Here is a 12,750-nt window from a genome sequence, read left to right as displayed (position 1 = left end):
TTACTTACTATAGCAACAGTCGGCTCGACTGTATTATCAAGTATTAGCCTTTTTTTCTTTTGTCAAATTCCGCCATTTTGAATTGAAAGTTGGGCTGTCAATCATTTACGTGTTTCATGTAATTCATAATTATTGTGACGACAATAGCATTTTCTGTCTTGCGTTTTCAACATATTAGGAATTCAACTAAACTAAATGGGTGCATATTTTAAAATAAAAATATTATTTGCAGTTCAGATTGATTACTTTACAAAAAATCTTATTATTTATTTAGTTCCTTTACCATTGCCATAGTGGTCTGGTCTTAATATTTTCCTAAAAACAATAGTCCCCCTAATGTTCTAGATATGATTATGGCCTTGTTTGGTATAAATAAAAAAGTTAGTTGAAAAAATGACCAGTGTAGACACAATGATACAGAGAAAGAGAACAAAGAGGGTTTTATTATTATTATTATTATTATTCAATAAAGAAAAAACGTTTATTTTGGTTTTGTAAAAATCGACGCGTTTCAAAAAGGCGGGGCATAGAGGAGAAACAATAATGTACAGTATGTGGAAAATAATGTGTTTTTTTTTACTTTAAACCGCATAAACACATTTCATTACACCAAATACACAAAATAATGTTCTTTTTAGCAGCATCATATGACCCCTTTAATATTTGTTGGCACATTGGTCAGTTCATTAAAGTACCCTGTCTTGATCACACTACACTAGGTTTTCTCTACTGAAAAATAACAACGTTTAGCAATTGCTATTCTGCTTGTTAATTAAATATGACATTTCATTTAGCCCTGAGTGCATTTTTATGCGTTAGAAAACCTCAACCAGACAATAGAGCTCTAATTCAACTGAGGTCATGTAATTTGCTCTAACACAGTATGATCTCTGCCACTTTAAGCCCTTAAGGAAATAAACTCTGGTAAACATAAAACTTAATATGTGATAATCCAATATTGAAGTACCTCTCACATTAGCAATTCAGACCTGGAGCAGAGCTGCAGTGCTAGTGGAGAGTTTCTCCTGATAGCCGCGTGTGTGCCAAGCTAATGTCGATGTGGGCAGGAGCTGTGGTAATGATGATTAGATGTTTGTCTGTTAGGCAGTAAAGATATCTGAAGCACGTTCCTGTGAGAGTCACCTTGCCACTCTTTGATAAAACCTGTGGTTTGATACTGACAGCTGCTTTTAGCGATGTCAGTGTTATTAACCCGCAACGCAGGCAAATCGTTTTTCACATGCATGAAAATGTGGATGTATTATAACCTGCAAACTTTATGCTTTCAAAGTTTTTCATTTAAATACTTATTAGAAAATTAAGACCTTAAATTTAACACCTGGGTGTTTCATTAGCATTTCCTAATTGTGTTATGCAACATTTGTTATGGGGCTATGTTTCGGTTTAAATCCCAAATAGTCTTTGACCACTGTCGTCTTCACATTGACATCCAAACAAGTCGAAGAAGGAAAAACATCTTATATTAACTCATTATTTTTTACAAAACTATAGTTAAATATTCCACTTTGTTGCATGCCTTTCTCTGACCAATAGGAATGGTGGAAGTGTGAAAATTGCTTTTTGAGGCATAACGTGATAAAACATTCAGTATTAGGCCAAGCGACAGGCATCTTCTGGGAGCGTGACTTCTTGGTGGTGAGGCCAATCATGGGCACAAATAGAATCCCAGATTGTCAATTTCTCTTTGAAGGCTGGGTTCACTGGGAAATATATGAAGTATATCCATATTAAAGTTAATTTGGCAAGGTCACAGTCTTTGAAATGCATATACATTTATGCATGAGTCTTGTGAGAGATTTGACCTACAAACACTTCTGGAACACTTGCTACAGACCCTTTAACCTCAGCCTTGATGCCAAATTTGTCATTCAGAAAAGATTCAGTTCAAGATCTAAGTGCTATAATTCTTTAAAGGGGTCATATCATACATATCTGACATAAGTCTACTTATGCTAGTGAGTTTGTGTAAGACAGTCATATTCTAGTTTTCATTGCCATTCATTGCCATTTTCACCCTTTCTCTGAAATAAACAGCCTGATTTTTTTTTATTGCTGCCCCTTTGAGAAATGTCCCCATTGCATGTGAAATTATTAACAATATGTATTGCTTTCTCTATCGTTGCCTTTGAGAGTTTATTGTTGTCAAATTTTTTTTTACCTTCCCCTTCTTTTAATAACAGCCTTTGTGAAGACTACAGTATTACATTGTGACTGGTTCCCTAAATCAATGCTGAAATATGCCACACAAACTCTTTAAATCAGACTAAAAAGATCAGGGACCTTGTTAAAAATAAATGTAATCCATTTTTCATAAGCGTGGACAGTCGTGTATTTAATGAATTCTGTATATCGCTGCAAAATTTAACTACATTTGTGATGTTTAGTTTCAATAAATGATTTTTGTGGACTGAGGATGAAATATCTGAAGGTTACATTATGTTTTCATAGGACATGATCAAGCTTTATTATGCATAAAAGATCAAAGACATTTTGATTACTCATGATATGGTTGCTTTCTAGTCCTGCTGTGCCATGGATGTAGAAATTAAACTACTGACAAACCTCTACAGAAATGCAGGTTGTGATTTACTGTGTTGTGCTTGAATTAAAAAGTTGCTTAAATCTTCCCCCATCGTACCACATTTCTATCTTGTTCAGTGCGTTCATGTATGTAAATATATGATTATCTGCACCATTTGCTGCATATGAAGTTATTGTAAATTGAATCTGATGAATATGTATGACAACTACAGTTTTAATGAGGATTTAGCCCTTAATGATTTAGCCCATAATGTTTCCTTAGTGACCTTGTTGCTTTATCCAAAGCTCAGCATGACAGAATAATGGCAAATAATGGATTACAATTTTTTAAAATTTTAAATGGAATATATTGTATTTTTTGGATTCAATTTTATGTTTTTATGAACACCCCTCTTGTTTTATGTGCAGGTGGAAGGTGCAGCATATGTCGGCTCCTTCATGTGGAAGTCCCGTAGCCTCGGCCTGTGGAATCGTCCTCGTGGGGAAAACATGCTGGATAGTGGCGCTCCATTCTATGATACATACCGTACGTCTGACGGAAAGTATATGGCAGTGGGGGCGATTGAGCCTCAGTTCTATCAACAGCTTATTCAAGGTCAGTGCATTACATTTCTTCTTAATATGGTCCTGTACTGTCATCTTCTGAATATGGTGGATGTTCTCATGGTGTGAATTGTGATATGAATGCTTGCTGTCTTTTTCAGGATAGTTGTCAGATGTCATTTTAGTGTTATTTTTATTTATTTTTATTTTTTAAATTTTAAATTATTTACTCATTTAAGCCTGCAGGCAGCCACACAGACAGCTGCAATTCTACCACCCTTTTTTTCATCATTAAATAAATGTTTTTTAAAAACAACTGGCATGTATTATTTTATTTTTTATCTTATTTTTTCTGATCTTTTGTTTTTGTTTAATTTTCTTATTCTTTTTTATTATATACAGTATATTCTCATTCTTTTTAATTGTATATTCTGTTTTTTTACATTTAAGATCTTATTTTTATTTTATTTTTTCTATTCTCATTTTTGTTTTATTTTCTTGATCTTTTTAATTATATTTATTCTCTTATTTTGGCATTCTATGGTGTTATTATTTTTTATCTCTTATCTCTGTGTATTATTTTATTTTATTATTTTATTATCTAAACATCAAGCTGCTTTTAATTCACCTGAAATAAACCTATTACCTGAATGACATCTCCGTACAATTAACCACAAAATTCTCAGGGTCACATTTGTCTGGCTACATGGCTGTCGACTACATGGAGATGCTTTATTAGTATGTGCATAGGTGTTCACCCTGTGTCCCGATGACCCAAGTGCTAATGCCACGTACTTAATCTTGCTTTGAAACCATAATGACTCCATTGCTATTCATGTTTGACCCTCAAAAGTAGAAAGTCTCCTAATAAGTCACCTGCTGTGGCCAGTGCAATGTACTAATGGCTTCTGTATTCAAAATCTTTCATGATCTCTTTGATCTTTGTCCTCTAAACTCCTTTATTGATTTCTTTCCTCTTTTTTTTATCTTCCTTATCTAATTCTCTCTCACTACAGGTCTGGTCTTAGATGATGCTGACCTGCCCGCACAAATGAGTGTATCTGATTGGCCGCAGCTCAGGCAGACATTCACCCGGGTCTTTGCCACTAAGACGCAAGCGGAGTGGAGTCAGATTTTCGATGGGACAGATGCCTGTGTCACCCCTGTGCTGTCACTGGATGAGGTACTCTCTCACCCCCACAACCAGGCACGGGGGTCATTCTTCAAGCAATGATACAGAGAAAGAGAAAAAAGAGGGATTTGTTATTATTATTATTATTATTCAATAAAGAAAAAACGTTTATTTTGTTGTGAAAGTGCATGATATTCTAGGCTGCCCATGAAAGCTTTTTTCCCCCAGTGTACATATAACAGCCTATTTAATATAGAATTGTTCTTTAATTTGCTCTAATTTCTTTTGGTTTTTGTGTTGAATCATCTAGCACACATAAAGGTTTGTTCACACCACTCAAGTCTAGTTCACCCTTGCTGTATTAAATCTGTGTGTTTACCCTGTTGGTGTTTGTTGAAGCAGTTGGAAAAAAGGCAGCTTAAAGGGGTCATATGATGCGATTTCATTTTTTCCTTTCTCTTTAGAGTGTTACAAGCTCTTGGTGCATAAAGAAGATCTGTAAAGTTGCAAAGACTAAAGTCTCAAATCCAAAGAGATATTCTTTATAAATATCTTCCTTATCTAATTCTCTCTCACTACAGGTCTGGTCTTAGATGATGCTGACCTGCCCGCACAAATGAGTGTATCTGATTGGCCGCAGCTCAGGCAGACATTCACCCGGGTCTTTGCCACTAAGACGCAAGCGGAGTGGAGTCAGATTTTCGATGGGACAGATGCCTGTGTCACCCCTGTGCTGTCACTGGATGAGGTCCTCTCTCACCCCCACAACCAGGCACGGGGGTCATTCTTCAAGGACTCTCAGGGGGAAATTAGCCCCCGACCTGCACCCATTCTATCCCGCTCCCCCGCAGAGCCCTGCCACTCCCGGGACCCCTTCATCGGAGAGCACACTCGCTCTGTGCTGAAGGAGTACGGGTTTGAGCAAGCGCAAATAGAACAGCTCTTGTCTGCCGGTATCATAGAGTGTACCGAAGCTAAAGCGCGTCTATAAATCAAAGACTCTGACTGGAGAATCATTACACTTTGTGGCCAGTGATGCAGCGCGGGAATCTGAGCACTTCAACTCCTCTGGCTCGAGTGTGAGGGGGCATTTCGGAACAAAATTACTCTCCCTTGTGAATCGGTGGGTGCTGCTGTCGAAGTGGACTAAATGATCCTGGCCTTTTCAGTTAAAATTTCCAAAGCATTCAACTCTCATTTGTAATTGCTGCAGTGAAAGTCAAGTGGGATTTAATTAAAGGCTGTTGCAAATATTCTGTATTAATCTTAACATCCCTATTTTTGTCAGCAACCTCATTCAACAAAGATATTCAATATTGACTTATTTGTTTAAGACTGTTCTGAATTAATAATAGGATTGTGAGGGCATTTTATTTGTAGTTGATTAAAGTGTACCACTTTTGGTTCTGAATTGAAATCCTTGACTAATAAGTGCCTTTAGCAAGAATAGCTGAGTGTGAGCCATAGACTAATTAACTGAGTGAAATATTTGCCTTTGCCTAATTGTTAGGCAGCGCTGATGAGCCAAGATAATGGTATTAGGATAAAACCAATTAATGATTCCGCTTAAGATGAAGTTTTCTGTTGTCATAATATCGCTACTTGTATAAAATGTAACACTTGGTCAACATGGAAGTGGCCTTTTAATAATACAGATAGCTGTTTTATGGCCTGTATTTACTATTTGTAATGGGGTCAGTAAGTTTTGTTTTTGTTACTTAAGGACAATTCACACTGTACTGACAATGACAACAGACACGTTTGTTGGATCAGTGTGTTAGCCCGTCCGTGTCTGTTAGCATTGGTCAGCATAGGGCTGGGCGATATAGCTAAAAAATGTATCAACGATAAGCGAAAAGGAATAAACCTCCACAAATTTGTGACGTGTTTTCTAAAAGTTTAAACTGTTTTAACTTTGCATGGCTTTCTATACATCTCTTGTGTGAGACGCGAGTGCAGCAGAAAATGCGCTGAATATGCGTTCTGTGTGAATGGCTTGGTTTCGGTTTTAACCTAATCAAGATCTTCTCCTCATTGAGCTTCTATATTTCTCTAATATTTTGAATGAATAACACTGCAGCGGCGCGTCTCGTGGGCTAGACTAACAAAACATTCAAATGCAACAACGTCACTTACATCATCATCACCGCATCTCGCACGCCACTGATGACGCTCCCTGACGCACTCCTAACATTCAAATGCAAATGTTTATTTTAAATTCGACTAATATTCATTCTTTATTCACAATCTCCTCATCACAGGCAGGCACAGCACTCATTTCAGCATGTTAAATTGTGTGTGCTGTCTGCGTCACTCATAGTATGTGCCTATATTGTGCGCTATATCGAACAATTTTTCTATGGATATCGAAGAAGGTGTACCATCGATAAATATCGATACCGTTTTATCGTCCAGGCCTAGGTCAGTGCTTATTTTTTGCCTATTGAATTGGTGTTTTTTGGGTCTTCAAATGTCTATGAAATGACGTACTGTAATCTGGGGACCATTGTATTGGTCTACATATGTTGGTGTGGTATAAATTGTCCCTTATGCTTACCAGGGCTACTTTTAATATAATAAAAACAGTAATATTGTGAAATATTATTGTAATTTAAATTAACTGTAATCTGTTTTAATTATTCCTGTGATGGCAAAGTTTAATTTTCTACAGCCATCACTCCAGTCTTCAATGTCACATGATCCTTCAGAAATCATTCTAATTTGCTGATTTGGTGTTCAATAAACATTTGTTATTATTATCAATGTTGCAGACAGTTGTGCTGCTCGATATTTTTGTGGAAACTGAGATACATCTTTTTTTTTCAGGGATCTTTCATGAATAGGAAGTTCAAAAGAATGGCATTAATTTGACATAGAAATCTTTTGTAACATTATAAATGTCTTCACTGTCACTTTTGATCAATTTAATGCATCATTGTTTAATAAAAGCATTCATTTCCTCAAAAAATAAAATCTTACTGACCCCAAACTTCTGAACTGTAGTGTTTTTTGTTTTGTTTTGTTTTTTTAGAAAAGAGATTGTATAGAGCAAGACACATTTTCTTATGCTTGAAGATTGTGGTAAAGTCATAATGAATTTGTAAAACCGTTATTAAAACTTGAGAGTTTACACTTTAAAGACTGTTTGGCTTCAAACAATACTTCTCTTGATAACATTCGTAATCATCCTTTCTCAAGTCAAATACAATTAATAAAATAACTACTCGAGCCTGAAATCGATTCTCATTCACATAGAGATATGTGTGGAATGTGGCATTTTAATCCATGTGGCACCATCTGACTGGTTCCCTGTGATTCACAGCTCGACCTCTATAGATTAAGTCCAGTCCGAGAGAGAGTGGATGATGTTCCGTGAGACGCTCGCATGACTTTTGAACAGACTCGGTGAATGTCTCATGACAGATTTGAGTAAACCAAAGCAGTAGAGGTTAGTCGTGTGAATGGAGAAGGAACACTGGGTGGGGATGTGTGCTTTGACTATAAATGCATTGCCTTCTTGTCTTCCAACCCCCTTGAAACTGTCTGCCGAGGAATCACATGGTACATCACTTGATTTACCTAATGGGCCATCCCATTATGCAAGACCACAAAAGAATGCTTGTTAGGTCTACATTTACATTTTTTTTCTACCATTTAAAGTTCCCTAAACACTCTATTGTTCTTATTGTCTGATAGCTGTTTGCTATTACATTAAGTATGAATTGTTGGTTCTGTCTTGCACTGATTTTCTGTTGTAACCCAGTAGGAGGAAGAGAAGAACATCCACAGCTTGTAATCTGTGTCACGTGCTTACGACAACTCCACCAGTGGCCTTTGGCAACAATGCTTACTCAATTGGCTACAAAAAAAAAGCAAGGCTTACTTCCTTGATTACAACCAGACGACCACCTTCTCAGCTCAGCTGACATTGTAAATACTAGTTTTGAGCTTTATCGCTCCGCTATGCAGTAGGAATTAAGACTTTCAACACTGATAACCATGACTCTCCTAACCGAGGACCAACCTTGCAGGTTCTCTGCACCGGACAGCCCGCTCACATCCATGGAGCACTACCCGGTGGACTCGGGACCGAAAGAGGACTATTTGGACTGCATGGAACCAGCTGTGTTTGGAGCGGTGGAGCCCCCGAAGCGCTCAAGAGGAAGGCTTATCATGCACGGCATGGTCATGTTTGGAAGGGAATTCTGCTATGCCGTTGAGGCTGCGTTTGTCACGCCGGTGTTGTTGAGCGTTGGACTCCCCAGACGCCTGTACAACCTGGTGTGGCTCATCAGCCCGGTTTTGGGTTTTATCCTACAGCCGGTCATTGGCTCTGCAAGCGACTACTGTAGGTCCCCATGGGGCCGAAGGCGACCGTACATACTCTTACTCGGGATTATAATGTTAGTGGGCCTGACTTTTTTTCTAAATGGAGATGCGGTCACATCAGGTAGGTGCTGATGAAGTAAATGTGATGGATCTGTCCAGATTATGAAATCAGGAGCTACTTGTGTTCAATGCAATTTTAAAAACAGATAGCAAATTATATCTGCTCTCCCTTCACCACTAAAAATGTGGTTAGGTTGAAATTTAAAAAGGAAATAATGACCAAGGAAGGAAGGGTAAGCAGATATAGGAACTGCAAATAATAAAAAAAATTTGATTACAATTGGTTTTCTCTTCCACTGTGTTTTTCACATTAAATGACCAATGAAAAGGTGACTCAAAAATAGTTGTGTGTAATTAGACAGGAATATAACACAGCTGGACATTGCATGGATTTTTATTTTATTTATTTTTTTACAGCGTTAGGGGAGTTTTTACCTATTCCTACCATATTTCTTGTTAAATACTTCAGATCTAGAATTGTAATCATTTTCAATAAAGGGTGCTTGTTAATTTACCAAGCACATACATTTGAAATACTGCAGAAAACTTCTGTTTTCATTACTACAAGTAGGTGTCCTTTGGCCTTTTTAAAAACTGAATTTTGTTATTAGTTAGTTATTAATTTATGCCTTTATTTATATGTGCATTCATTTATGCATTACAAAAGACTACAAATGAATGTAAACATAATTGGAAGAAAAACATAAACTGCACTTTTGCCTTCTGAGCAATGGCCTGACCTTAAGTTTTGACATTTCTAAAAAGTTATATCCAGTAGTATTGATTAGCATTTCATGTATAATGTGCTTTTGACTAAACTAAGCATGATGCTGTTTCTCTCCTCCAGCTATACTAGAGGACAGAAATGTTAAAAGGACATGGGCGATCGTAGTGGTTATGTTTGGAGTGGTGATGTTTGACTTTGCGGCGGACTTCATTGACGGGCCCATTAAAGCCTATTTGTTTGATGTGTGTTCTCATCGGGATAAGGAGAGAGGGCTTCATTATCATGCCTTACTCACAGGTAAGGAGTAATAATGAGTGATTTGCTTGGCCTGGCTTCATATCATTTTTTTATTAATGTTTCTAAGTGCATTGAATTAATCTGAAGTTCTGCAAAATGAGACCGAAAGACTTGTTTTTAGAGCTGAATTTAGCAGAAGAAATAATAGCTTTCAAACATTAGAAAACTACGGTGTCCGAGAAGTGCAAAGCAAATCACAATTCTGAAAACGTTATTTTGTTTTCGAATTTGTCATTGTGTTTTCTGATTTGTTATAATGTTTTCTGAATTGTTGTTGTGCTTTCTGATTTGTTATTTTGTTTTCAGAATTGTGATTTGCTTTGCACTTCTCGGCCACCGTAGAAAACCCATTATTTTCTTGATTTTTTTAAGATTCACATGCTTCTCTGCAATTACCGCTACAGGAACCAGTACATTACAGATGGCTCTGCAATGTGAAGATGACTGACAGCATTTGTTTCAAACTGCTTTCATGGGAGCACTTTTGAAAGCTTTCAAGTGTATTATCTGGACTGAAGTCCAGGTCCTTATGAGATTAGTTGGCACTATGGCAACAGTTCGTTTTTCTTCACCATCTGTAACATGGTCGGTAGGGTCCTTTGGTGTTGTATTACTGATGTAACCGAACATCCTGCTGTCTGCACGGCAGTGGCAATGCCTCCTGGGGATTTGGTTGTGTTAACAAGACATCAGAAAACACCTGCTTTGGTGTGTCCTTAGTCAAATCTGGGTTGTTTTCTGCTCAAAATCCTGATATCTTTCGAGGGTTTTCACTGTCACGCATTAACTTCCACGACCTGAAATGGAAAAAAGTCATCTTAAAAAACATTCTAAATCTCTTTACAAAAAGAGTGAAAACAACATATTAGTCAGGCTACTAGAGACACGTGTGCTTTCAGTCTTGTGTGAATAACATCTATACAAGTACGCACTGATCTTTGGTAAATGTGGCAGGCTTTTATATATGTCGTGGTTTGCACTGATTAATGAACAATCAAACAAAGTGAAGATATTTACTTACCCAGATGCCCAGTCTACATAAATGATTTTATTTGATTTTTATACACAATTACCATTTAAGAAAAATAGCACCATAAAAAAATAAGCAAATGCTCGTGAGAACTTCCTGAGGACTGTTATCCAATTATAGTAAAACTTGGCAGTGATTTTGTCTGTCTGGTTTTGGCACTGAGGGGTCTGTGTGCAGTCAGGGTGTCCTAATCCAAACAGGCCCAGTCATGTGCTGAGATCATGGGTTGGAGCTGAGAGCTTCAGAAGCACATGACTGGATCGCTGCTGTGGCTCAGGGGTGTGTGTGTGTGTATTTGTTTGTTTGTAATTGTGCATAACCTTCCAAACAGTGTGCTTTTTTCCCCTGCTTTTACTGATTCTTGGAGCAAACTGAGACAAAATATGCAACATATACCCGATAGGTTCTATCTTAACCTGATATAATCACATGATTGTTCACATTTCACATCAGCAGCCAATGAGCTTGCTGCTCAACATTTAAATACTCGGCTAGTGCTTGCTGTAGCAGTTGCAGTGCGCTTCAGAAACCCTTCACCTTCCCCAGCTCCACCTGTATAGATTTGCTACGGAGTGATTTCATGGATGTTACATATGGGGGTTATTTCATATATGTTATATGTACAGCAGCAGTTTTTTCTGATCAGCAAATCAGCATATCAGAATGATTTCTGAAGGGTCATGTGACACTGAAGACTGGAGTAATGGCTGCTGAAAATTCAGCTTTGCCATCACATGAATAAATGACATTTTAAAATATGTTAAAATTGAAAACAGTTACTCTAAATTGTAATAATATTTCACAATATTATTGTTTTTACTGTATATTTGAACCTATAAATGCAGCCTTGGTGATCATAACATACCCCAAACATTTAAACGGTAGTGTTGAAAATTACTGCTATATCATTGCAAATAAAAAAATATATATCTTTTAAAAGGTTCACAGTTGTGTAACATCATCAGATATTACATAGTTGTATAATATGAATACTAGATTTGTCAACATTTATAACAAATATCTAACATGACAGAACACATTATTTTGTATTTAATGGCAGGAACGTTTTTAAAATTTTGTAAAACTTTATTATTTTTGCAGAACATTTTAACAAATTTATTCAAAATAATTACTTGCTAAAGAAACATTAGAAAACCAGACATTTATTTATCTTATGCACATTATTCCATTAAAAAGGTCATAATTGGTGTAACAAGACCTAATACATTTTAATTCCATCCTAAAATGAGAACAACACTTAAAGTAAAAGTACTTAAAGTACTATTAAAGTGAAGTGACATGTGGCCAAGTATGGTGACCCATACTCGGAATTAGTGCTCTGCATTTATCCCATCCTTAGTGCACACACACACACACGCAGTGTTTACTGTATATTTGAACCTATAAATGCAGCCTTGGTGATCATAACATACCCCAAACATTTAAACGGTAGTGTTGAAAATTACTGCTATATCATTGCAAATAAAAAAATATATATCTTTTAAAAGGTTCACAGTTGTGTAACATCATCAGATATTACATAGTTGTATAATATGAATACTAGATTTGTCAACATTTATAACAAATATCTAACATGACAGAACACATTATTTTGTATTTAATGGCAGGAACGTTTTTAAAATTTTGTAAAACTTTATTATTTTTGCAGAACATTTTAACAAATTTATTCAAAATAATTACTTGCTAAAGAAACATTAGAAAACCAGACATTTATTTATCTTATGCACATTATTCCATTAAAAAGGTCATAATTGGTGTAACAAGACCTAATACATTTTAATTCCATCCTAAAACGAGAACAACACTTAAAGTAAAAGTACTTAAAGTACTATTAAAGTGAAGTGACATGTGGCCAAGTATGGTGACCCATACTAGGAATTAGTGCTCTGCATTTATCCCATCCTTAGTGCACACACACAGCAGTGAACACACACACACGCAGTGGGCAGCCATTTTTATGCTGCGGCGCCCAGGAGCAGTTGGGGGTTCAGTGCCTTGCTCAAGGGCACCTCAGTTGTGGTATTGAAGGTGGGAGAGAGCGCTGTACAT

The 12,750-nt window shown here is 36.7% G+C and overlaps 1 protein-coding gene and 1 pseudogene across 1 annotated transcript; both read left to right on the top strand.

Moving 5' to 3' along the window:
* Positions 1–2,970: 2,970 nt before the first annotated feature.
* Positions 2,971–6,081, top strand: LOC107750440 (alpha-methylacyl-CoA racemase-like; the record flags this gene model as incomplete). Its single annotated transcript, XM_016565813.1, has 3 exons — positions 2,971–3,157; positions 4,122–4,309; positions 5,007–6,081. Coding segments are annotated over 3 exons (597 nt in total), but the record flags the coding sequence as incomplete, so codon positions are not given.
* Positions 6,082–8,213: 2,132 nt separating this feature from the next.
* LOC107750433 (membrane-associated transporter protein-like) overlaps positions 8,214–12,750 on the top strand; it is an 11,348-nt pseudogene continuing 6,811 nt past the window's right edge.

The sequence above is a fragment of the Sinocyclocheilus rhinocerous genome, unplaced genomic scaffold, assembly GCF_001515625.1.
Source record: "Sinocyclocheilus rhinocerous isolate Xijiao unplaced genomic scaffold, SAMN03320098_v1.1 scaffold882, whole genome shotgun sequence".
Taxonomy (NCBI): domain Eukaryota; kingdom Metazoa; phylum Chordata; class Actinopteri; order Cypriniformes; family Cyprinidae; genus Sinocyclocheilus; species Sinocyclocheilus rhinocerous.
The sequence above is the reverse complement of the archived record's forward strand: the minus strand, read 5'-3'. Positions and strand labels throughout refer to the sequence as shown.